The 27,474-nt window shown below is 43.0% G+C and overlaps 1 protein-coding gene and 1 long non-coding RNA gene across 7 annotated transcripts in view; one reads left to right on the plus strand and one right to left on the minus strand.

Moving 5' to 3' along the window:
- Positions 1-27,474, plus strand: part of Ccdc170 (coiled-coil domain containing 170) — a 107,183-nt gene that overhangs the window by 14,970 nt on the left and 64,739 nt on the right. For 4 of the 6 annotated variants that reach the window (XM_017589887.3, XM_017589888.3, XM_008758712.4 and 1 more), the window contains exons 2-5: positions 18,177-18,305; positions 19,567-19,823; positions 24,701-24,845; positions 27,111-27,296. In XM_017589887.3, coding sequence (XP_017445376.1) covers positions 18,177-18,305; positions 19,567-19,823; positions 24,701-24,845; positions 27,111-27,296 — 717 coding nt within the window. The remainder of the gene's footprint in view (positions 1-18,176; positions 18,306-19,566; positions 19,824-24,700; positions 24,846-27,110; positions 27,297-27,474) is intronic. The other 2 variants (XM_039099607.2, XM_039099604.2) reach the window with 2 other exon arrangements.
- LOC134482620 (uncharacterized) lies at positions 12,644-22,255 on the minus strand. The gene is made up of 2 exons (XR_010059009.1): positions 20,516-22,255; positions 12,644-13,118 (listed from the first exon to the last, which is right to left on the minus strand). It is a non-coding gene; the product is annotated as an uncharacterized LOC134482620 (long non-coding RNA).

Here is a 27,474-nt window from a genome sequence, read left to right on the forward strand (position 1 = left end):
GGGAAATTGGTCTGAAGTTCTCTTTCTTTGTTGTGTCTTTGTGTGGTTTAGGAATAAGAGTAATTGTGGCTTCATAGAAGGAATTTGGGAGTGATCCATTTGTTTCAATTTTGTGGAATAGTTTGGATAATATTGGTATGAGGTCTTCTATGAAGGTTTGATAGAATTCTGCACTAAACCCGTCTGGACCTGGGCTCTTTTTGGTTGGGAGACCTTTAATGACTGCTTCTATTTCCTTAGGAGTTATGGGGTCGTTTAACTGGTTTATCTGTTCCTGATTTAACTTCGGTACCTGGTATTTGTCTAGGAAATTGTCCATTTCCTGTAGATTTTCAAGTTTTGTTGAATATAGGCTTTTATAGTAAGATCTGATGATTTTTTGAATTTCCTCTGAATCTGTTGTTATGTCTCCCTTTTCATTTCTGATTTTGTTAATTTGGACACACTCTCTGGGTCCTCTCATTTGTCTGGCTAAGGGTTTATCTATCCTGTTGATTTCCTCAAAGAACCAACTTTTGGTTCTGTTGATTCTTTCTATGGTCCTTTTTGTTTCTACTTGATTGATTTCAGCTCTGAGTTTGATTATTTCCTGCCTTCTACTCCTCCTGGGTGTATTTGCTTCTTTTTGCTCTAGAGCTTTTAGGTGTGCTGTCAAGCTGCTGACATATGCTCTTTCCTGTTTCTTTCTGCAAGCACACAGCGCTATGAGTTTTCCTCTTAGCACAGCTTTCATTGTGTCCCATAAGTTTGGGTATGTTGTACCTTCATTTTCATTAAATTCTAAAAAGTTTTTAATTTCTTTCATTATTTCTTCCTTGACTAGGTTATCATTGAGTAGAGCATTGTTCAATTTCCACGTATATGTGGGCATTCTTCCCTTATTGTTATTGAAGACCAGTTTTAGGCCGTGGTGGTCTGATAGCACGCATGGGATTATTTCTATATTTCTGTACCTGTTGAGGCCCGTTTTTTGACCAACTATATGGTCAATTTTGGAGAAAGTACCATGAGGAGCTGAGAAGAAGGTATATCCTTTTGCTTTAGGATAGAATGTTCTATAAATATCCGTTAAGTCCATTTGGCTCATGACTTCTCTTAGTCTGTCTACGTCTCTGTTTAATTTCTGTTTCCATGATCTGTCCATTGATGAGAGTGGGGTGTTGAAATCTCCCACTATTATTGTGTGAGGTGCAATGTGTGTTTTGAGCTTTAGTAAGGTTTCTTTTACATATGTAGGTGCCCTTGTATTTGGGGCATAGATATTTAGGATTGAGAGTTCATCTTGGTGGATTTTTCCTTTGATGAATATGAAGTGTCCTTCCTTATCTTTTTCGATGACTTTTAATTGAAAATTGATTTTATTTGATATTAGAATGGCTACTCCAGCTTGCTTCTTCTGACCATTTGCTTGGAAAGTTGTTTTCCAGCCTTTCACTCTGAGGTAGTGTCTGTCTTTGTCTCTGAGGTGTGTTTCCTGCAGGCAGCAGAATGCAGGGTCCTCGTTGCGTATCCAGTTTGTTAATCTATGTCTTTTTATTGGGGAGTTGAGGCCATTGATGTTGAGAGATATTAAGGAATAGTGATTATTGCTTCCTGTTATATTCATATTTGGATGTGAGGTTATGTTTGTGTGCTTTTCTTCTCTTTGTTTTGTTGCCAAGACGATTAGTTTCTTGCTTCTTCTAGGGTATAGCTTGCCTCCTTATGTTGGGCTTTACCCTTTATTATCCTTTGTAGTGCTGGATTTGTAGAAAGATATTGTGTAAATTTGGTTTTGTCATGGAATATCTTGGTTTCTCCATCTATGTTAATTGAGAGTTTTGCAGGATACAGTAACCTGGGCTGGCATTTGTGTTCTCTTCGGGTCCGTATGACATCTGCCCAGGATCTTCTGGCCTTCATAGTTTCTGGCGAAAAGTCTGGTGTGATTCTGATAGGTCTGCCTTTATATGTTACTTGACCTTTTTCCCTTACTGCTTTTAATATTCTTTCTTTATTTTGTGCATTTGGTGTTTTTACTATTATGTGACGGGAGGTGTTTCTTTTCTGGTCCAATCTATTTGGAGTTCTGTAGGCTTCTTGTATGCCTATGGGTATCTCTTTTTTTAGGTTAGGGAAGTTTTCTTCCAGGATTTTGTTGAAGATATTTACTGGTCCTTTGAGCTGGGAGTCTTCACTCTCTTCTATACCTATTATCCTTAGGTTTGATCTTCTCATTGAGTCCTGGATTTCCTGTATGTTTTGGACCAGTAGCTTTTTCTGCTTTACATTATCTTTGACAGTTGAGTCAATGATTTCTATGGAATCTTCTGCTCCTGAGATTCTCTCTTCCATCTCTTGTATTCTGTTGGTGAAGCTTGTATCTACAGCTCCTTGTCTCTTCTTTTGATTTTCTATATCCAGGGTTGTTTCCATGTGTTCTTTCTTGATTGCTTCTATTTCCATTTTTAATTCCTTCAACTGTTTGATTGTGTTTTCCTGGAATTCTTTCAGGGATTTTTGTGTCTCCTCTCTATGGGTTTCTACTTGTTTATTTATGTTTTCCTGGAATTCTTTCAGGCATTTTTGCGATTCCTCTCTGTAGGCTTCTACTTGTTCTCTAAGGGAGTTCTTCACGTCTTTCTTGAAGTCCTCCAGCATCATGATCAAATATGATTTTGAAACTAGATCTTGCTTTTCTGGTGTGTTTGGATATTCCATGTTTATTTTGGTGGGAGAATTGGGCTCCGATGATGCCATGTAGTCTTGGTTTCTGTTGCTTGGGTTCCTGCGCTTGCCTCTCGCCATCAGATTATCTCTAGTGTTACTTTGTTCTGCTATTTCTGACAGTGGCTAGACTGTCCTATAAGCCTGTGTGTCAGGAGTGCTGTAGACCTGTTTTCCTGTTTTCTTTCAGCCAGTTATGGGGACAGAGTGTTCTGCTTTCAGGCTTGTACTTTTTCCTTTCTACAGGTCTTCAGCTGTTCCTGTGGGCCTGTGTCTTGAGTTCACCAGGCAGGTCACTTGCAGCAGAAAAGTTGGTCTTACCTGTGGTCCCGAGGCTCAAGTTTGCTCGCGGGGTGCTGCCCACAAGCTCTCTGCGGCGGCAGCAACCAGGAAGATATGCGCCACCCTTTCCGGGAGCTTCCGTGCACTAGGGTTCCAGATCGCGTTTGGTGTTTTCCTCTGGCGTCCGAGATGTGTGTGCAGAGTGCAGTCTCTTCTGGTTTCCCAGGCGTGTCTGCCTCTCTGAAGGTTTAGCTCTCCCTCCCACGGGATTTGGGTGCAGAGAGCTGTTTATCCGGTCTGTTTTCTTCAGGTTCCGGCGGTGTCTCAGGTGCAGGGGTCCTGCCGCTCCTGGGCCCTCCCCTACGGGAACCCAGAGGCCTTATACAGTTGCCTCTTGGGCCAGGGATGTGGGCAGGGGTGGGCAGTGTTGGTGGTCTCCTCCGCTCTGCAGCCTCAGGAGTGCCCACCTGACCAGGCGGTGAGGTCTCTCTCCCACGGGGTTTGGGAGCAGAGAGCTGCTGCGGGCCGGGATCCGCGGGTGTGGGACTTCTGGGAAACACAGGAAGTGCCCGGTCCTAGAGGAATTTTGCCTCTGTGTGTCCTGAGTTCACCAGGCAGGTTTCTTGCAGCGGAAAAGTTGGTCCTACCTGTGGTTCCGAGGCTCAAGTTTGCTCTTGGGGTACTGCCTAAGTCCTCTCCGCGGCGGCAGCAACCGGGAAGATCTGCATCGCTCTTTCCGGGAGCCTCCATGCACCAGGGTTCCAGATGGTGTTTGGTGTTTTCCTCTGGCGTCTGGATGTGCGCACAGTGCAGTCTCTTCTGGTTTCCCAGGCGTGTCTGCCTCTCTGAAGGTTTAGCTCTCCCTCCCACGGGATTTGGGTGCAGAGAACTGTTTATCCGGTCTGTTTCCTTCAGGTTCCAGCGGTGTCTCAGACGCAGGGGTCCTGCTGCTCCTGGGCCCTCCCCTACGGGAACCCAGAGGCCTTATACAGTTTCCTCTTGGGCCAGAGATGTTGGCAGGGGTGGGCAGTGTTAGTGGTCTCCTCTGCTCTGCAGCCTCAGGAGTGCCCACCTGACCAGGCGGTGAGGTCTCTCTCCCACGGGGTTTGGGAGCAGAGAGCTGCTGCGGGCCGGGATCTGCGGGTTCCCCACTTCCTTCTACAGATGGTGCAGTGCGACTAGCTGCTTCAAGCTCCTGCTGCCTTGGCCCCCACTCTCACTGGTAACAACAACTTCTTCCTCTGTCTGTCTGTCTGCCTGTCTGCCTGACTGCCTACCTTCCTGCCTGTGGTGGTTTAAATAGGTTCGGGGCCCCACAGACTCATGTGTTTGAGTGTGTGGTCCATAGGAAGTGACACTATTAGGAGGTATGTCTTTGTAGGTATGGCCTTGTTGGAGGAAGTGTGTCACTGTGTAGGCTTTAAGGTAGTATGCTCAAGCTCTACCCAACGCAGAAGAGACAGTCAGTCTCTCTTGGCTACAATCAGACCAAGATGCAGAACTTTCAATTCCTTCTCCAGCACCATGTCTGCCTGGATGCTGCCATGCTTCCCACCATGATAGTAACAGACTGAAACTCTGAACCTGTAAGCCAGCCCCAATTAAATGTTGTCCCTTATAAGAGTTGCCTTAGTCATAGTGTCTCTTCACAGCAATAAAACCCTAAGACACTGTCTGTTTATCTGTCTATCTGTCTGTCTGTCTATCTATCTATCTATCTATCTATCTATCTATCTATCTATCTATTTATCTATCATCCATCCATCCATCCATCCATCCATCCATTCATCCATCTGTGCAATGTATGTTTACCTGTATGCATGTATGTATACCACATGTATGCATGCCAGGGGCCTACAGAGACCAGAAGAAGTGTCAGGTTCCCTGGAACTGGAGTTACAGATGGTTTAGAGCTGCCATGTGGGTGATGAGAGCCCAACTTGGGTTCTCTTCAAGAATAGCCAAGGTCTAACTGCGGAGGAATTATTTCTCCACCCCACCCTTCCTTTTAAAAGTTGCTTTTGTCAGGTAGGCAGTGGTGACACACACTTTTAATCCCAGTACTTGGGAGGCAGAGGAAGGTAGATCTTTGAGTTTGAGGCCAGTCCGGTCCACAGATCAAGTTCTAGAACAGCCAGGGCTACACAGAGAAACCCTGTCTCAAAGGGAGGAAACATTGCTTTTGTCAGGGAATTTTATCATAGCCACAAGACAGAGACTAAGACAGAGAGGAAGTGATAGGAGCTTCCCAGAAGGAGCAGCACAAAGGGACAGAGGGAGGGAGCATAGGAATTCTTCCCATTGTGTCAGGTTTCACTTCTGGATGAGGTTTTAAGCAGAGCCTTTTAAGTCCCAGTGATGAAGTGCTTCAACTCAGGTGTCTGAGAGCTTGGCGATTGGTGCCAGATAGGAGAGGCCACCACATGTGTCTAACAGGATCGACACAGCTTGCTATCTCAATAGGAAGCTGGGTTAAGCAATGAAGAATACATGTCAAATGACTTGAATCTTGAAAACTGGGCTGGAATATAGCTCAGTTGGAAGCACATCTCCCACCCAACTGGCCCAAACTCACCATATAGACCAGGCTGGCCTCAGACTCACAGAGATTTGCCTGTCTTTGTTTCTTATTAACATGCTCAGTTTAGTCAGCTTTCTTATAAAACTCTGCACCACAGCCCCAGAGTGGCTGGGCACCACATCAATCAAAATGAATACAATTCCCTACAGATGTGACAATAGGTTAATAGAATCTGGGCACCCTCTTTCCAGATGGTTCTAGGTTATACCAAGTTGACAATGAAACCTGAGGAGGATAGCCTCTGACACCTGCTTTGAATCCAAAGAGGCCTGTCCTCTCTTTCCTGGAACCTTTAGAGAGAAGGATGTGGGTCCAGGGAGGAGCCAGGTGGGGTCGAGTGTAAGGTGGCCTTTCAGAAGCATGTGCTTCCTTCCTAAATCTACTACCTCTGCCCTAAAGAGTGAGCTCAGGAAACTTGTCACTCTCGGGCTACTCATGACAGTTGCTAAGTACAGTCCTGGAGGGAGATTGACATCCACCTTTAATTTGACTCATTCTGAAATAAACCATAACAATGTCTTCCTAAACACTTTATCGTGAATCTTCTCCCTTACCGTGTATTATTTAAATTTTTAGTGTGTGTGTGTGTGTGTGTGTGTGTGTGTGTGTGTGCGCGCGCGCGCACGCGCGCGCGCCATGGCCCACATTTGGGAGTTGGTTATATCCCCATGTGGGATATCCTGGGATTAAACTTAGGTAGTCAATCACCATTGGCATCAATGTGTCAACAATCCCAGAAGTGCATGAATTCTTATGGGAAGGTTTAAATTACTTGTCTATTGGCTTTCATGTTCCTAAGGCTTCCACATTCTCCTGGGTTAGGAATGGGTCTTCAAGGAGGCTTTGTTGCCATCAGGAGATAGTGTGTCTTGGAAGCTATAGATTTCTCCTAAGAGTAGAAACATCGCTGGAAAACACAAAGCAACAATTTTTTTGTTTTGTTGTGTTTTGTTTTCTTTTCATCTTTATTAACTTGGGTATTTCTTATTTACACTTCAATTGTTATTCCCTTTCCCAGTTTCCTAGCCAACATCCCCCTAGCCCTTCCCCCTCCCCTTCTATAGGTGTTCCCCTCCCCATCCTCCCCCCATTACTGCCCTCCCAGCAACAATGTTTTAAGGTGGTTTCTTAGGGTAGTGCTAAGGGCTTATTTGGAAGAGAAAACTGGGGTTTAGTTCAACACATATTATTTAGGAAGTTGTTTTTTCCCTTGTCTGGTTTGTCCTTTGTTCATTGGAGACTTTTTATGGTTGGAAAAAAAATCCAAAACACTGAATTACTGTTTGGAGCCTCTAGGACACGCATATCTTGGCTACCACATTATTTATGTTTCATCTCTCAGCTGTGAATTTCCTGCCTCAGAAGTAGTCCAAACTGTCCCTGCTTCCACAAGTGCATTCCCTGAACTCCACTGCCCTCCCTTCTGCTTGTCTTTCAAGTTCAGGGTTTCTTCTTGCCTCTGCAGCCAATAAGAGCTTGCAAAGAAGCCTGGGGTGGGGGTGGAGGTGTGAGTGTGGGTTGAGGGGTAAGGGGTAAGGAAGTGTTGGCTTAGGGGTTGGGGGATGGGGGCAGGTATTTCACTTGGGGAATCCTAGCCCTTGGGAGGGGGAAAAGAGGAGGAGGATCCAGAGTTCAAGGTCATTCTCTGCTACCCAGTGGACTTGAAAGCTAGCTATATGAACCCATGTTGCAAGAGAACTCCAATACCCAAGAAAACCAAACCAAACCCAATACAAGCCCAAGACTAGGAAGATGATGGCAGTGGGTAAAGGGCTGGCTGTGTAAAGACTAACATCCGAGTTTGGATCCCTGGACCCACATTGAAAAAAGAAAAGAGAAGAAAAGAAAAGTCAGGTAGTGTGGTTTGTGTCTATAACCCCAGGACTGGTAGAACCCTGAAGGTCACAGGCCAGACAGGCCAATCTGTGAGTTTCTGGTTTAAGGAGAGATCTGTCCCCATAATAATAGTGAGGGATTAAGAAAGACACATGACATAGATCACTGGTCTCTATAAACACACACACACACACACACACACACACACACACACACACACACACACAAACAAATAAAACCTAAAACCTGAAACAAAACATGCAACTTCTGCCAGTCTGGAGTCTCCGGAGGCCGGTGCATGACAAAGGAGCACTGGTGGGGAATTTGAACTCCTAAGCATGCTTTCTGCTAGCTCTTCCTGAAGACACCTAAAGGTCATCATGTTAAATAGTTAAAGCTGCCTGAGACAGATCAGTAACCTGTACACAACTGGGTACCATGCTGCATTTCAGTAGACAAAGAGATGTTACTTTCCTTTATGGCTCTGGGACATTACCAAGGTTGCTACTGTTCCCTTTGAAAATCATTTCTACTCTTGACCATTTTCCTCCATTCTGTAGCAGTAATTAATAGATAGATTTCTTACTGCTGGGTATCTTTCAGACCACTAAAAATACTTTGCTTGTGCATTCGTACCTAGAGAAAAGTTACCTTGTTTAGCATGCACTTTTAAAACTGAATGGACTGGAGACATAGTTAAGTTGACTGCCCTTCCAGAGATGCTGGGTCGAATTTCCAGCATCCGTGTGGCAGTTCACAACCATTTGTAACTTCAGTTCCAAGGGATCCATGGTCTCTTTTGTCCTCCAGGGGCTGAGCATGGTACACAGACATACATGCAGGCAAAACGCCCATGTACACAAAATAAGAAATAAATAAATCTTGAAGACATAACTGGTATGACACTGTTAGTTTTGTTCTCTAACTCACTATAAAACAGTATGGTTTTGAGTTTGAGAGCTCCGTATTTTTGCCTTATAGTTTTGGTTTGATTTTTTTTAATTTTATTTTTGAGATTATAATTATAACATTTCTTCCTCTCATATATCTCTCTACATTCTCTTTCAAATCCAGTCTCTTCTCTTTTTTCACTAATTGTTATCACATGCATATATATGTATATATATTGCATGTAATGCGCACACACACACACACACACACACACACAGACTCCTAAGTATAACCTCTTCAGTCTGTATAATGTTTCTTGTATTATGTTTTCAGGGCTGACCATTTGGCAGTGGACAACAGATTGCTGTGCTCCTTTCTGGGGAAGAACTTTCTTTTCTTGCTCTCAGCTTTCCTCAGTTGCCTATAGTTCTTTGTGTAGGACTAAGGCCTCATGGGGTCTTCCCCAGGCAGTTGGCATATTCATTAGTGTTGTTTAGCTCACATTTTTGTGTCATGTTAGTGAGGTTTTACAGGTGTAGCTTCTGATGTTACTAGGAGAAAGTCTCACAGCAAACTCCCTGGTTTTGGCTCATATACTCTTTCCATCCCCTCTTCTGCAATGTTCCCTGAGCCTTAGGTGAGGGAGTGATTTGTAGACATATCCACTGGGACTTGTCTCTAGAGCTCTGCATTTTGATTGGTTGTTGTTTTCTGTTGTGGGCTCTGTCTGTTACAAAGACAAGTTTCCTCAATGAGGTGAGGACCACACTTAGCTGTGTTTAAGAACAACTGTCTGTAGGTTGTTGTCAGGGTCACTTTGGTTTTTTTGAACTGCTTTCTGGATTTTACTCTTATGATTGTAGGACAGTTTGCTATATGTTGTAATAAATATGATAGACCATAAACCTCGTGAGAAACTAGAAAGGTTAAGCAGCAGGGAGCACAGACCGAAGTGACTGCCATATCGTATACATTCATCCATAAAGTGTACTTCGAATCCATTTTTTAAAATTATATGGTACAGAAAGGCAACCATGGCTGTAGACCTGTAGTTTTTCTCCCCCCCCCCCCGACTCCACTCAATCTCACTACTATTTGCTTTTTAAAAATCTGCTGATATAATTTTCTTTTGGGACTTTACTCTGCTCAGTTTCAAGTGTGTTTTAAGGACAGCCCCTCCTCATGGGGTCATCATAAAGAGTGAATGGGATGGTCCCTGGATCCGTGAATACAGTGGTGTCTTAGCATCGGACGGGGTTGGCACATCTTTGTTTGTGACCAGGGCTGTTGCTCATGGCATAATGTCTTTAGCAGAGCAATCATATGAAGACTGTTCTAGAAGAATTTCAATAGGTACATTGAATTAGAATTTATGTGAACAATAATGAAGTAGTTCAAGAGAAGGTAAAGTGGGGTGGCCACCTTCAAAGTCCCTGCCTTCGTGTAGAAAGGTATTCTGAAGTTTGCTTCTACCTGCTGAGGTACAGGTACTCAGACTGTTTTCTTAAGTCCTACACCTACAGCACCATTCCTTTAGGCAGGAATAATCCCCAGGAACCAGGTGCAAGCAGAGGGAAAAAGCAGGAGGCTCATGAGAGCCCTGATATCAAAATCTGACTAAACGAGCTAGACCAGCTTGCCAAAACACATCCCAGGACAGTTATAATTGTGGCCCAACACATTTCAGGTCATTGTCATAGTATAACATCAAAAAGATAGATGTCTGTGGTCTAAAGGAGTGATCAGTTGGAAAGATTTGTTTTTCAAGGCAATCCATGTACTGTGACTTTAGGAAGAAACTTCCTTGTGCCGAGAAGATGGGCCAAAGGAGCGAATGGCTAAGAGCAGCACTGAAAACCTGTGTGTGCAAACCTGTGTGTGTGTGTGTAAACCTGTGTGTGTGTGTGTGTGTGTGTGTGTGTGTGTGTGTGAGAGAGAGAGAGAGAGAGAGAGAGAGAGAGAGAGAGAGAGAGAGAGAGACAGGGACACAGGGAGTGGTGGGGCAGAAAAATAGAAAATGTGAGAGAGAACAAGGGAGAGAGGAAGACAGGGAGGGAGAGGGAGGTATGGGGGTGGGCAATTCCACAATGGAAGAAACCCCTGTGGTAATTCAGTTGAGTATTACAGTGTTGTGTAGTGCTGGAGCCAAGTGGAGATTCATTGTGTGTCCCAGAGAGGAGAATGGAATCGGCTCTAGAGCTCTTGTGTGTCCCAAATTTTCTTCTTCTTCTTCTTCTTCTTCTTCTTCTTCTTCTTCTTCTTCTTCTTCTTCTTCTTCTTCTTCTTCTTCTTCTTCTTCTTCTTCTTCTTCTTCTTCTTCTTCTTCTTTTCTTCTTCTTCTTTTCTTCTTCTTCTTCTCCTCCTTCTCCTTCTCCTCCTTCTCCTTCTCCTCCTCCTCCTCCTTCTTCCTCTTCCTCTTTCTCTTCTTCTTCTTCGTCAATGGGATAATAAGATAGCTGGGCACTGTAGTAGCAAGGCTGGCCCCAGACATGGCCCACAGCTCAGGTAATTGGGCACACTGTATACTAAATGACGAGTGAGCACATCTTTGCTTTATGGCACCGAACTTCAAAAATCAGCATTTTTTTGGAAAAGACTATGAGGCAATTTCATTCATTACCATAATAGCAGCAGCAGAATCAAATCTTACATAGTTGACTCTCTAAAACTGATATGAAATTGCACCATGGGCTATCTGGGAGGACAAATGGATGGGCCTTTATTTCGCCACTGTGGCTAGAGTAAAAAAAAAAAAATTGAAAATTGTTTAATACTTTCGGGTAAAGTTGAGGGATTTAAAAAAAAAGTTGAGGGGTTGTTTAGGAGGGCTTAATGAGGAGAAACTTCCTGTATGTCAGCTGTCACCTTTTTCCAGTCTGTGCTGTCACAGTCATTGGTTTGTCATTGTGGTCTCTGTAGAGAGACTGCATAACAGGGCTGGTAAGCTTTAGCTATGTTTGTCCCTTAAACAAGATACTTAATAGAGGATGGGGGAGAGCAAGAAGACAAGGCCTCTTAAGTCCACATAAGCAAAGCTCATGTGAACTCACACAGACCGAGGCAGCATGAACAGAGCATACACAGAGCATGCACAGGGCATGCACAAAGCATGGATGGGTCTGCACCATCCATGTGTCATGTGTCATGGCTTCCAGTTTGGTGTTTTTATGGGATTGTTGTGTGAACAAGTGGGTCTCTGGTTCTTGTGCCTTCTCTTGGGCTCTTTCCTCCTGTTTGTTTTGTCATGCTCCAATGTGTTAGTTTTGTTTTATCTCATTCTATTTTATCATTCCTCAGAATCTTGTTTGTTTTCTAATGAGGGACTGAAGGGGAGTGGATCTAGGGAGGCAGGAAGGAACTGGGAGGAGTAGAGGGAAAGAGAAACTGTAATCAGGGTATATTTCATGAGAAAAATTATGTATGTTCAATAAAAGGAAAAAACTTGACAGAGGACGTTAAAGAAACACAGTTCTTGTGAAGGGCTTGGAAAATATGGGAAATTATAATAAAATCTAGCCCTGTGATGGAAAGAACCACAATATTTCTTTCCAGCATTTAACACATATTTAATTTTACAAATGATGCTCTTACCCCGAGGTCAACACTGGTGCCCTCCTGAAGGCCAGTACAATCAAGTGCATGTGTGCTGTCTTGACACTGTCTTAGACGTAGTTATAGGAAACACATAGAATGCTATTTTTTCCTTCTCCTTCTGGGTTATGGACACAAGCATCATCACTGTAGCTTTATAATTTCTTGGTTTTGCTCCATGAAGTTTCCTGGAGGCAAAGCCTAGTAAGGGACAGATCTGTCTCTCACTGCCCCGTCCACAGGGTTCTATAATTCAGAAAGGTCTTTGTGGAATAAATGTCATGTGAACGAGAGCTTGCATTGCTTTGATACCCTCTCACTCTTTTGTTGTCATTACAAACCACAGAATGATAGTCATCTTTGTACGTGTCCCTGTGCACATGTGTGAATAGATTTCAAGGTGATATAGTTGGAGAGATGAGCTGCTGGGTCTGACCATGTTTGTTCTGGGATATAGGATATTGACACCAAGGCTTTGTATATGCTGGGCGAGCTCACTACATGGAGCACTTTGTAGCCCTCTTTTAACCAAAATACATCCTTGTACATCCCACGAGCACTTGAAGATGTTAGTACTTCTAATATTGATCGTCATTAGATGAGGACCTGCTATGACAAAGGGAAATCTCTGAACTATTTCATGTGGCTCTTACTATCATATGCAGTGGGTACACTGCATTTTTATTAGAAGGAGACAAAAAACAAGATAATTACATCACTTGCTAAGTAAAAAAAAAATCATAGCCATTGGATAACTCATTTTCCTAATATAATTTTTATTGAGTGGTGGTTGTGTATGCTAAGGTTGAAACCTCTTCTGAGGGCACTTCCGCCCCTCGAGGCCTCATGGGGGAAGTGCAGCTGTGGTGGTGACACGGGACCCTTCTGAGGCTGGCCGGGTGTGATCCTGCCTAAGAGCCCCCTTTCAACTTCTGCTCTTTCCCCAGGAGTGCTTAGCCATCTTGGTTGTATGGTGACTGACAACACTGGCTGTCACTAAGTGTCCCGGAGCTTTTGTTTGGCATCTTGTGGACTGCCACACAGGTCATGGCAACATTTGTTGTCCAGTTCCGGGCCATGTGATGACTTTTGCGGTCGTGACTATATCAAACAACAGTGGTTGTTGGTGGTCCAGTAGTCTCTGGCTGTCATTAGTGGTTTTACTGAAGAGTCCTCTGAGGCCACCAGGATAATCCATGAAATTGTCCTCTCTGTGACCTCTCTCACATACCTTAAAAAACAACAAAAGAGTGGGTTTTCATGCATATCTTTCATAAAGACCACAGGGCTTAGAGAATTTACAGAGCTGGGTATAGCTATATGCCTATTTCAGTTCTTATTGCTATCGCAAAATGCCCGATAAAAGCAACTGATAAAATTACTAGTACCAGAACAGAACCACATGATCATTTCATTAGATGCTGAGAAAGCATTTGACAAAATTCAACACCCCTTCATGATAAAAGTCCTGGAAAGAATAGGAATTCAAGGCCCATACCTAAACATAGTAAAAGCCATATACAGCAAACCAGTTGCTAACATTAAACTAAATGGAGAGAAACTTGAAGCAATCCCACTAAAATCAGGGACTAGACAAGGCTGCCCACTCTCTCCCTACTTATTCAATATAGTTCTTGAAGTTCTAGCCAGAGCAATCAGACAACAAAAGGAGATCAAAGGGATACAGATCGGAAAAGAAGAGGTCAAAATATCACTATTTGCAGATGACATGATAGTATATTTAAGTGATCCCAAAAGTTCCACCAGAGAACTACTAAAGCTGATAAACAACTTCAGCAAAGTGGCTGGGTATAAAATTAACTCAAATAAATCAGTTGCCTTCCTCTATACAAAAGAGAAACAAGCCGAGAAAGAAATTAGGGAAACGACACCCTTCATAATAGACCCAAATAATATAAAGTACCTCGGTGTGACTTTAACCAAGCAAGTAAAAGATCTGTACAATAAGAACTTCAAGACACTGAGGAAAGAAATTGAAGAAGACCTCAGAAGATGGAAAGATCTCCCATGCTCATGGATTGGCAGGATTAATATAGTAAAAATGGCCATTTTACCAAAAGCAATCTACAGATTCAATGCAATCCCCATCAAAATACCAATCCAATTCTTCAAAGAGTTAGACAGAACAATTTGCAAATTCATCTGGAATAACAAAAAACCCAGGATAGCTTTAGCTATCCTCAACAATAAAAGGACTTCAGGGGGAATCACTATCCCTGAACTCAAGCAGTATTACAGAGCAATAGTGATAAAAACTGCATGGTATTGGTACAGAGACAGACAGATAGACCAATGGAATAGAATTGAAGACCCAGAAATGAACCCACACACCTATGGTCACTTGATTTTTGACAAAGGAGCCAAAACCATCCAATGGAAAAAAGATAGCATTTTCAGCAAATGGTGCTGGTTCAACTGGAGGGCAACATGTAGAAGAATGCAGATCGATCCATGCTTATCACCCTGTACAAAGCTTAAGTCCAAGTGGATCAAGGACCTCCACATCAAACCAGACACACTCAAACTAATAGAAGAAAAACTAGGGAAACATCTGGAACACATGGGCACTGGAAAAAATTTCCTGAACAAAACACCAATGGCTTATGCTCTAAGATCAAGAATCGACAAATGGGATCTCATAAAACTGCAAAGCTTCTGTAAGGCAAAGGACACTGTGGTTAGGACAAAACGGCAACCAACAGATTGGGAAAAGATCTTTACCAATCCTACAACAGATAGAGGCCTTATATCCAAAATATACAAAGAACTCAAGAAGTTAGACCGCAGGGAAACAAATAACCCTATTAAAAAATGGGGTTCAGAGCTAAACAAAGAATTCACAGCTGAGGAATGCCGAATGGCTGAGAAACACCTAAAGAAATGTTCAACATCTTTAGTCATAAGGGAAATGCAAATCAAAACAACCCTGAGATTTCACCTCACACCAGTGAGAATGGCTAAGATCAAAAACTCAGGTGACAGCAGATGCTGGCGAGGATGTGGAGAAAGAGGAACACTCCTCCATTGTTGGTGGGATTGCAGACTGGTAAAACCATTCTGGAAATCAGTCTGGAGGTTCCTCAGAAAATTGGACATTGAACTGCCTGAGGATCCAGCTATACCTCTCTTGGGCATATACCCAAAAGATGCCTCAACATATAAAAGAGACACGTGCTCCACTATGTTCATCGCAGCCTTATTTATAATAGCCAGAAACTGGAAAGAACCCAGATGCCCTTCAACAGAGGAATGGATACAGAAAATGTGGTACATCTACACAATGGAATATTACTCAGCTATCAAAAACAACGAGTTTATGAAATTCGTAGGCAAATGGTTGGAACTGGAAAATATCATCCTGAGTGAGCTAACCCAATCACAGAAAGACATACATGGTATGCACTCATTGATAAGTGGCTATTAGTCCAAATGCTTGAATTACCCTAGATCCCTAGAACAAACGAAACTCAAGACGGATGATCAAAATGTGAATGCTTCACTCCTTCTTTAAATGAGGAAAAAGAATACCCTTGGCAGGGAAGGGAGAGGCAAAGATTAAAACAGAGACTGAAGGAACACCCATTCAGAGCCTGCCCCACATGTGGCCCATACATATACAGCCACCCAATTAGACAAGATGGATGAAGCAAAGAAGTGCAGACCGACAGGAGCCGGATGTAGATCGCTCCTGAGAGACACAGCCAGAATACAGCAAATATAGAGGCGAATGCTAGCAGCAAACCACTGAACTGAGAATAGGTCCTCTATTGAAGGAATCAGAGAAAGAACTGGAAGAGCTTGAAGGGGCTCGAGACCCCAAAAGTACAACAATGCCAAGCAACCAGAGCTTCCAGGGACTAAGCCACTACCTAAAGACTATACATGGACTGACCCTGGACTCTGACCCCATAGGTAGCAATGAATATCCTAGTAAGAGCACCAGTGGAAGGGGAAGCCCTGGGTCCTGCTAAGACTGAACCCCCAGTGAACTAGTCTATGGGGGGAGGGCGGCAATGGGGGGAGGGTTGGGAGGGGAACACCCATAAGGAAGGGGAGGGGGGAGGGGGATGTTTGCCCGGAAACCGGGAAAGGGAATAACACTCGAAATGTATATAAGAAATACTCAAGTTAATAAAAAAAAAAAAAGAGAGAAAAAAAAATGGCAAGAGAAACCTCTCAGGGACAGGGTGACTGTGGGTTAAGCTTTACAGTTATTAATTCACAGAACAATGAAGCTAATTGGGCAATTAAGTATCAACAAACTTATATAAAATGTTTCAAACAAATATAAATGTTAAAACGTAAAAAAAAAAAAAATTACTAGTACCTACGGGGCAGCTCTCAACTGTCTACAACTCCAGCTGTAGGGAACCCAATATCCTCTTCTGGCCTGTTCAGGCATCAGGTGCACACAGGTGGTGCACAGGCGAAACACCCATCCACATAAAAACAAGCCAACGAACACAACAAGGAGTGCTGGGATGAGACGAGCATGCCAGGCCGGGATCCTTAGTTTTACCTTATCGGCTATTAGTGGAGCCAAGAACTGTTAGCTTCTGGAAGGGCCCAGACTTCTTACAAATGTCCGCCGCACCCTGTTTGCTTTCTTTTAAGTTGCTTTCATGACCGAAAAAAGATTTCGACATTGAGAGAAATGGCAAAATGAATCACTAGGAAGGAGGGAAACGTGATCTCTCTGTGAAGAAATGAGTTGAGAGAGCGTCCAGTCACATCACATTTGGAAGGACAGTGAAGCTTACTCTGCAGGATGTAACTGTTAGAAAGAACCCTTTAAACGATCCTTTTCTGACTCTTTTTGTTCTGGGTAGGATTGGATCCAGACGTTATCAGAGTTAAGTAGGAGGAAACTTAAAGCTATTACTTTAATTTGTGTGTGCTCATTCACGGTGAGTGCCCTGTGCACATGTCATGGTTCTCTTGCAGAGGTCAAAGCTCATCCTGGAATGCTGGTCCTCACCTTCCACCTTGTATGAGACAGGATCTCCTTGTTGTCCACTGCTGTGTATAGTCCAGGCTGGCCGGCTTGTGGGCTTTTGGACTCATCTGTAGGACTGCTGGGACAGATAAACTTTTGACTGGGGCCTAGGAACTCAAGTCCTCACAATTGCATGGCAAGTGCTTTATCCTCAGAGTCATCTTCCTAGCTAGGAAAAACCTTGAAGCCAGCAAAAATGCAATTGCTTGCTTGCTTATTTCCTCCTTTTTCCTTTTGGTTGTTTTGTTTTGTGCCTTTGAGATAGGGTCTTATGTAGCCCAGGCTGGCCTTGAACTTGCTAGGCACTCCATGTTGATCTTGAATTTCTGATCCTATTACTTCCAACTCCTAAGTGCTATAAGGCCTGGCTATCTACTTTCCCTTTTCTCCTTCCTTCCTTCCTCCCTCCCTCCCTCCCTCCCTCTCCTTCCTTCCTTCCTTCTTTCCTTCCTTTCTTCCTTCCTTCCTTCCTTCCTTCCTTCCGTTCTTCCTTTTTTCTTTCCTTCTTTTAGTTTCTTTTATTGGAGGTCTAATCCAGGGCATAACTCATGGGCTCTACTACTGAGCCTAGGCAAGCCTCCTTTTTTTTCTCATATACCATTATAATATTTATTTGTCTTGTAAGATACAGGATTTTGCTATGTTGCACAGGTTGGCCTCACACTCTTGATCTCTCATCTCAGCTTCTCAGGTTCCAGGATTACAAGTGTGGGCCATGGTATCAAGCTCCAAAGACCAATTTTTAAGTAAATGACTTATCTTTCTATGGTAGAGATGTCTGGTGTATGTGTATGTATATGAATGAGTGTGTGTGTGTGTGAATATATGTATGTGTGCGAATGTATGTGAGTGTGCATGTATGAGTGTGTGAGTGTATGTCTCTATGTGTGTATGAGTGTATGTGTTGCTGTGTGTGTGTGTATGCATGTGTGTACGTATGTCAGTGCAACATGTGTGAGTGTGAGTATATATGTATGAGTGTGTGAGTATATGTGTGTGTGAGTGTTTGTGACTGTGGGTGTGCATGTGTGTGTTAGTATGTATGAATGTGCATGTACATGTATGTGTGTGTATCATTTCTTGGACTGCCTCCTGCTTCCCTTTGAACTCTGAGAGCAAGACTGGCATGATCTGAACATAGCACACATTCTTGGTCATGCTTTCTGTGCATTAAAATAAAAAGAAGATGTCCACTTAAGATATCTTTGTGCAGCCTTGGATGACAGCCTGTTTACTACTTTTAATGGTTTCTTTTTGGGGAAACTCTACCAGGGAACTGCCGATCATCACCCAGAAGTCCCTGTTACCCGGGAACAGCTGAACCACTACCGGAATGTGGCTGAAAATGTTCAAAGTGAGCTTGCAGCGGCGCTGGTCAGATTTGAATGTGCTCAGTCCGAGGTGAGGTGCTGTACACATTCACCGCTGAGGAGTGCATCTGTGAAGCTTTTTTTTTTTTTTTTGAGTGAAACAGCATTAGAAACAGGGATGTTAAAAATAGGATTTCAATCCGCTGACAAAGTTTACACTTACTCTCTTGTGTGCTTAGCCCCTCCAACTCTGTGCTGGCTTTTAGAATTTAGAGAGTCTGTATAACTTGGGAAGACCCGAGGACTTTGGATTAAAGTCGAATGGGCCTTGGGGAAAGTCTTCCCTTAATGTGAATCCTGAGCTTGTAAGAAGGATTTCTAAATTCTCTTTGTGTGGGAGTTCTGATTGGCTGGGCAAATTCCAAACTTGGGAAGTGCAGTGTAGTTTCTGAGTCCCTCCAGATCCATTCTGCTTGCAGTGCAGGGGAGTCTTGACCGGCCTGTGAGGCAATGAGTGGTTGACAAACTGGTAACACGTGTGCAACTAATGCTTCATGCATGCACACTCCCAGTTCCAAAGAACCGTGTATGTGTGAAGATGGTCCTGCAGAGGAGACCCAACACTCTCAAATGCAGACGTCCTCCAACATTTTGATGCTGCCGGAGCCATGGAAGTCTAAAGCTTCTGCTTGCATAATTTCCCTTTGCTGCCATATTTCCCCCAGGAATCCGAATATCATTTTTTCTTTACCACGTATAATTATGGTCAGGAAGGCCAATGGAAGAAATACCGTTATATCCTGAACATCTGGATTTGCTTGAGAAACAGTTGTGGCCATGAAATCACAAACACTGTGGCTTGGAGGGGCCCCAAATCGTTGTAAATCAGCACTAAATGCACCAACACTGATAGAGTAAATGAGTTCCCATTGTAAAATGTTTTATTGCTTTTTGTAATATCCACCACAAATGTTTCCCGAGTGGCATGAAATCAACTTAAGATGCTGCTCATTTTTATTTTTTTATTTTTATTTTTTGGTTTGTGTACTTGACATTGAAGTTCTCTCACATACTACAAATGATTACTCTTTCAGGAGATTATAACCCAGCCTACAGCTGACTTTTGAAAAAGATAAACTGTGATTATTAGTCAGGCAACTATTCAGGCATAATTTCCAAGTTGGTAATGCAGATCCAAATTCAAGGAAGAGAACATGAAATTGGACGAGGTCAAGAATAAAATGGTGAAATTTTAAATTACAATCTTGGCTCTATTGGCAGACACTTCCAATGACACACATATTGTTTAATCTCTCCCCCCCACCCCCACCCCCAACCTCTCTGCACTTTAGCTTCGAGAACTTCGCTCCAAGATGCTTTCTAAAGAAGTTTGCTGTCAGGAGCTGAAGGCAGAAATGGAGAGCTATAAAGAAAACAGTGCCAGAAAGTCCTCTCTCCTCGTCTCTTTGAGGGGCAGAATACAGGAGCTCCAAGAAGAATCAGCAGCGTTTTCTGCTTCTAAAATCAGAGCAGAAGCCTCTGCTCATGCCATGATGAAGGAGAACCAGGAACTAATGAAGAAAGTTCTAGAACTGGATGAGAAATTACAGTAAGGAAGTTTGGAAATGCTTCCCAGTTTGTTAGTGGCTATACTAGATTCAGATCTCAGCCTACATCTTGAGTGATCTTTGAATGCTTTATATGACTTTCTCTTTAAACTCAAGCTGGAAAAACAATTACAGACCTCAAATATCTTTGTAGTCTTGGAAACTTTGCTCAAGTTCGGGTGTTATTAAGTGTTTCAACAAACACAGTTATGCAAGCATAGGACCTTGATGGTGGTTGCAAAAACTTATTGCAGGTGTAGTTGTGAGTTTCCTTAAGTAAACAGAGAAGCCCACAGAAAGAGAGTATTTAGAGGCTAGCTAAAAAATATTCAAGAAGCAAGACTACTTTGAACACTCCTCCTTAGTCTTTACTGGCATTTTATACAGAGAACTCATGGAGATTTTTCTGCCTCCACCTCTCGAGTGTTAGGATGACAGTACCATGACCAGCTTTGAATATCACTATTAATGAAGTAGTTCATACTACTTTTTATGTATTCCATCTTAAAAAAATGAACCAATGCCCCCCCCCCCCAGTTCCTGTTCCCTTCCACCTATAGAAAAACTTCTTTTTTGTTTGTTTGCTTGATTTTAAGATAGGCTGTCTGTCTTAGTTAGGGCTTTACTGTTGTGAACAGATACTATGACCAAGACAACTCTTATAAAAAATAACATTTAATTGGGGCTGGCTTACAGTTTCAGAGGTTTAGTCCATTATCATCAAGGTGGGAGCATGTCAGTGTCAGGCAGATGTAGGGCTGGAGGAGCTGAGAGCTCTACATCTTCATCCAAAGTCAGAAAGGAGGAGACTGACTTCCAGACTGCTAGGAGGAGGGTTTCTCAAAGCCCATCCCCACAGTGACACACTTCCTCCAACAAGGCCACACCTCCTAATAGCGCTACTCTCTAGGCCAAGCATATTCAAACCACCACACTCTCCCTGTGTAGCCTAGGCTGCTATTGAGCTTTCATCCTCTTCTTCCTGAAAGCTTGGATTACTGGGGCTCTTAGATGTTTTTGTGAACCCATCTTCAGTTGCTTTGTGAGATCACCAGTGATGAAACAGGGCTGGTTGGTCTCTCCATCATCAGAGATCTGTGAACCACTCTCTTCTCTTGCTTTCCAGAACATTACACACAGCTAGTTTATCTCCTTTTCTCTTTTTATGTTTTTCTTTTTTTCTTTTTTTGGCTTCTAAATATTGAGCTGTCTCATACCTCCGTCTTTAGCTCTCTTCTCATTTCTGTGCCATTTAACCTCCTGTGTCTTAAGTATGATCTAATTACTGGTGATTCCGTGACTCCATATCCAGCTTGAATCTCTTCTCTTGTGAGGCACATAAGGCACACAAATCTGGGCATCTTCATGTAGAAGCCCAGCAGACATTTTACATTTTTATTTCATTCTTCTAGCTGCCAGATGAAATATCTTGGTGTCATCCAGGGTTCTCCTTTTCTTTCATATTCTTCTCCATTTAGCAAATGCAACCACAGCTATTTTCAAATAAAACTAAATATTAACCATTTCTCATTTGTTACCCCCAAGACAATATCATCTTTCATCTGGACTTACTGTGGTAAAATATACTACCTCAGGACCCCCGTCCTGGTACCAGTTTATTCTTTGAGCAGTTTAAGGTGCTATTAAAGTATAATAGATCAGTGGTTTAGCCAATGTAAATCTATCAGTTCTGGAGGCTAATTAAGTCCAAGATTAAGGTGCTGTGGATTCATTTCCTAGCAGGGACTCACTTTCAGTTAGAAGATGAACTTCTTTTTGTTTAATCCCATGGTAGAGAGAGAAAGAGACATCCTCTTTCTTTTTTCTTATTCTTCTTACTCATAGGGATTCACATTCATGACTTAATAATTACCTCTGGGAAGCCTCAAGTATACACATCATCTTAATGGAGGCTCCTGATTCAACATATGGGGACCCAGAAACCCCCAGCTCACAAAGGATTTTCTTCTGTCAATGCACACCCCCAGCCAGAGTGATCCTGTCAAAGCACACATGAGATCATGTCAGTCCTCAACTCAGAGTCCCCCATGTGTGTTTGCAGCCCAAAAGGCCCGTACTAACCAGCTGGTGTTACTTTTGTCTCCTTCATTCTTTCTGTTCCATTCCACTAGATTCTTTGCTGCTTCTTGAATGGACAGACATGATCCTACCTCAGGGCTTTTGCAAGTGCTCATCCCTTTGTCTTCAAGGCTCTTCCCCAGATAGCATAGCTATGTCTGATCTAGGCACTCATTTAGAAGGTCCTGCCCATTTAGCCCTTCCATGAGTGCCATGCCTAAAAACTTACTCTTTTTTTCTGTTTGATCATTTTCCTCCAGTATTTACATAATAATACTGTATATTTTTACATGAATTGATATTTGGATCAGTCTGTCTTTCCAACTAGGACAAATGCTTCACAGAGCAAGGATTTTTTTTTTCCGTTTTTTCTTTATTAACTTGAGTATTTCTTATTTAGTTTTTGAATGTTATTCCCTTTCCCAGTTTCCAGGCCAACATCCCCCTAACCCCTCCCCCTCCACTTCTATATGGGTGTTCCCCTCCCCATCCTCACCCCATTACCACCCTCCCCCCAACAATCACATTCACTGGGGGTTCAGTCTTAGCAGGACCCAGGGCTTCCCCTTCCACTGGTGATCTTACTAGGCTATTCATTGCTACCTATGAGGTTAGAGTCCAGGGTCAGTCCATGTATACTCTTTGGGTAGTGGCTTAGTCCCTGGAAGCTCTGGTTGCTTGGCATTGTTGTTCATATGGGGTCTCAAGCCTCTTCAAGCTCTTCCAGTCCTTTCTCTGATTCCTTCAATGGGGGTCCCGTTCTCAGTTCAGTGGTTTGCTGCTGGCATTCGCCTATGTATTTGCTGTATTCTGGGTGTGTCTCTCAGGAGAGATCTACATCCGGTTCCTGTCGGCCTGCACTTCTTTGCTTCATCCATCTTGTCTAATTGGGTGGCTGTATATGTATGGGCCACATGTGGGCAGGACAGAGCAAGGATTTTTTTCTTTCTTGTTTACTTCTGTGGCTTTCACATCCTTGATAGGATCCAGTGCATAATCGTGTTTGTTAATTGTCTACTAAATAAATGCAAAATATAAATGTTAAATACTTAGTGTAAAAACACATTTACAATACAGAAAAACCCCAAGAAGAAATTAAAAATTACTCAAAATCTTTGTTTATAGAAAATCTTAATAAGCATTTCTTGAATAGGCTTTCAGACAATTTTGCCCAGATAGCACTATGTAATATACTACTTTCACTAGCACATTGTTGCTGTTTTAAAAAGTCATTCGGTTTATCATCTTAATGGCCATATGTATTCCAATTCTAAAGTAGCTTCACTGGGAGCTGGAGGGATGGATCAGCAGTTACAAGCATGTCCAACTCTTGTAGGTTTGGTTCCCAGCACCCAGATGGAAACTCACAATTATCTCTTTATAACTCCAGTTCCAGGGGATCTAGTACCCTCTTCTGGCATCCATGAGCACCAAGCACACACATGTTCCACATACATACATATAAACAAACACTCATGCACATGAAATATAAATTTTTAAGAGCTTACTTACTCAAACCACTTCCTTGGCTGTTTCCTGTAAATACTTACAGTTAGTTTCATTATAAGGTTTAATATAAAGCAATCCAAGCATGCATTTGTAGACACTTCTATTTTATCGTTATGTGATTATTTCCTTATGGTAAATACTTGGAACTTTGTTAGGTCGGTTGGGAAGCCAATAGCTGTGGACATAGCTTGGTGACCTTTGTAGTTGAACTGAGATGTTGAAATCTTGTGGCTAAAGTATGGGGCCATGTAGGCAGATTTGTGAGAGCCATGGTGTTCATTGTGCTTCTTGTGTGTGCAGAAACTACAGATAGATCGACACTAGCCATTTATTAATGCACTTTCCTAAATGGAAATATGATATGCTTTTGAGTACATGCAATTACATGCTTTGTTAATCCTTGAATAGAGTCAAAAATTTCACAGTAAACACTTAACATGGGAAAAAGAAAGCAATAATCATGATTATTGTCTAGGATGCTGAAAATGATACCAAATTACTGAAATGTTCTAATTTGTCTTAAAAGTATGTCTGTGGGTTTTTTTTTGATGATATCTTTCTAAACATTTAAAGCATTGGAAATGCACCATGCTATTTCAACAAACCTATTGGAGATCATATATCTGGCATTTCCTTAACTTGCCTATTTCTATACATTGCTAATATGCTAACAAGTTGCTCTGTGTGGCTTCTCATATTGCTTTTTCCTTGTGCTTGAAAGTTTTTCTCTCCACAATAGAATTTCCCTGATCCAGATAGTATGTATGTATGTATGTATATGTATGTATGTATGGTACATACATATATGTGTACATCCATATGTCCATATGTATATGTGTTTGTCATATACTAGGTCATGAGCTATGACCTTATAGATCACCACATAATGTCTAAAATGAAAATGAAACTTGGCTCTCTAGCATCCATAGGGCAACATTCTCTTCCCCTTGGGGGCCCTAGTAGAGGCATTAGGGCTTGTGGGTTGTAACTACACACACGGTAGAAGGTCCATGTGTCAGCTATGTGTTTGGCTTCATGTCTGCAGGTCAGTTAAAAACAGAAGGCAAAGGCTCCTCTGCCTCTCTTGTTACCATGAAGACATTTATCTTCTGCACAGAGTAGGTGCCCCGAAGTGGCCGACATTCCTTGTCAGCCAATCATTTGCACTGGGACATTATGATGTTTTGAGAGTGAACATTGTTCCACATGGGGAGCTTTATTCCTGACTTGTTTTGATGACTGTTGTCTGCTAAGGGGCTAAATCTTGATTTATATGTTATCTTGCTGATAGAGACTGTTCAAAGGCAAACGAGGAGTCTAAGAAACAAGGCTCAGAGACTCTCCGGAGGCATGAAGAATTTCGTACTCAGCTTCGTGATTGCTTGAGTCTAGACAAGAAGTGTGAGGAGGCACCGGATGAAGATTTAGTCTTAAAGGTATCTGCATGCAGGTGGAAGGCACTATAAACACGGGGTCATCCTGGTAGGCAATAGGAAGTGCTGTGGTTGAGTCTAGGAGTGACAAGAGATCAGGAGGAGCCTGGTTGTGGTACAGTTTCTATTGCCGTAACAAAAACACTATGACCGAAAAGCAGACTGGGGAGGAAAGGGCTAATTCAATTTACACTTCCAGATTATAATCTATCATTGGAGGAAGCCAAGACAGGAACTCAAGCAGGGCTGGGACCTGGAGGCAGGAACTGATGCAGAGGCCATGGAGAGATGATGCTCACTCATGGCTTGCTCAGCCTGCTTTCTTATAGAACCCAGTACCACCAGCCCAGAGATGGCACCACCCACCACTGGCTGGATTGATCAGCAATTGCTTTGCCCTTTGACCATCATCTAACTGGCTCAGCCAATGCCTCCAAAAGTCAGCTGGCTTGTGTAAATGGTAGTTGACTCCCTCCCTCTCCCATCTCCTCCCTCCATCCCCCATTCCTCCATTCTCCCATTCTTCTCTGAAAAGGGGAGCCCTCCCATGGATATCAACCAGCCCTGGTACATCACACTGCAGTACTAATAGATGCTCCATCTTCTACTGAGGCTAGACAAGGCATCCCAGTAGGAGGAAGGGGTTCCAAAGGCGGACAGCAGAGTTAGAGACAGCTTCTGCTGTCAGGAGTCCTACTTGAAGACAAAGTTACAGAACTGTAATATATTATTCACAGAGGGCCTAGGTCAGTCCCATGTAGGTGCCCTGGTCAGTAATTCAGTTTCTGTGAGCCCCTATGGGGCCAGGTTAGTTGATTCTGTAGGTTTTCTTGTAGTGTCTTTGATCCCTCTGGTTCCTATAATCCTTCTTCTCACAAGGGAGCATTCTTTAAAAAAATTAGCTTTAATTATGTGTATGTGGGTGCACATCTGTGTTGGGGGTGTGTGCACATGCCCTTGGAGGCCAGATGTCAGATTCCCTGGAGCTGGAGTTTCAGGTAATTGTGAACTGCTTGATGTGGGTTCTGGGACCCTGGGTCCTCTGGAAGGTCTGTATGTGCTTGTGAATACTGGTCCTTTTCTCCAGTCTCTCTCACATCCCGTTTTAGACAGGGCTCACTGAATCACCCTGGCTGGCCTGGCGCTCTCTGTGTAGACCAGATAGCCTTGAACTCAAAGAGGTCTATGTACTTGTGCCTCCTGAGTTCTGGGATTTAAGCCATGTGTCACTATACCTAGCCAGGAAGCACTTATAATAATTTCTTGGCTATCCATGTATACATTTCTCCATTATCTAATGAGTGTATATTACATGCTGGGCACTATGCTGGGGATATGACAGTGAATGGCACAAGACTACACCACTGAGAGCTGTCATCATTATGGAGTTGAAATGGTGCAGAGTTGCTTAACTTTAATGCCATCCTACTTGGTAAAAGTTCTGTGTAGAAAATCACCTTGTGAGGTAGGGAGAGGGAGCAACAGATATCAGAGGTACAGGAAGCTGGTTTAGGCAGACTCACAAAAGGGGCACAGCCCCAGAGCTGGACTGTTAATAAGGATGCTGAGAAGGGAGCGTGAGGATGTGAGGGAGTATTCACGATCAAGGAACAGAACTGAGCTGTGAAATGTGCAGGGTCTGAGAGATGTAACACTTCCACAGGTGGACAAACACACACAGGTTCAAGTCCTGGCAGGCACTTTCATGCTTCTGCAGAGCGGGCTTATCTATATGGCCAGGAACATTTACAAATGTGCTCAGTAAACATTTTAAAATGCACATCATGGAAAGCAAAAAGTCCCATGAATGCTAACACCCAGGACAGCCACTTTTACCCAATTCTGTAGTATGTTTACATTACTTAGAAAGATATTTGTAAAAACAACTGTCCTGTTTTCTCTGCAGTGGCTCCCACACCAGCACCTCGAACACAATATGTGTAATTGGATGTGGGCTGAGGGCAGCTTGGTCAGAAGCCTTTGACAACCCCTTAGCCTACCATGTCACCTTCAAAATGCTACAGTCAGGGCTCACCAAGCCTCCACACCTCCCATGGTGTGGCCCCTTTTGAATAATCTTAATTTGACTCTGGAATCTGCAAATAACAGCCTTTGGACGCTGTTTGAAAATGTGAGGGTATCTGCTGTTTTGATTGTTTGGTGGGATTACAACCTCATTAGGCTATAGTCAGAGCCGTTTGGAGAAAATGGATAGAATTGTCTATTTTCCCCCTCTTTTTACCACAGCTGTCATTTCTTTCTCTTCAGCTTAAAGAGCTGTGCAAGGAAAACACATCCCTGAAAGGACAACTCACTACTCTTGAAGAGACTGTAAGCGTCCATGAGATGGAGGCAAAGGCTAACAGAGAAACCATCCTGAGGCTGGCAGCCGACGTCAGCAGGGAGCAGACAAAGGCTGCCTCCTGGGCAGAGGAGAAAGACAAGCTAAATCAGGTACTGTGTGCTGAAGGTTCCTCTGTGCCCTGCTCACAGAACAGAAATGGAGGAGCTGGTGAGGGCACTGCGTGGGGGACATGACCCAAATAAAGCATATGATATTTGATACATACTTTTTTTACACTTAGTTAAATATGTATTTCTTTTGTTGTTGTTGCTGTTTTTGTTTTTTGGA

This window comes from Rattus norvegicus, chromosome 1, assembly GCF_036323735.1.
Source record: "Rattus norvegicus strain BN/NHsdMcwi chromosome 1, GRCr8, whole genome shotgun sequence".
In the NCBI taxonomy this organism is placed as follows: Eukaryota; Metazoa; Chordata; class Mammalia; order Rodentia; family Muridae; genus Rattus; species Rattus norvegicus.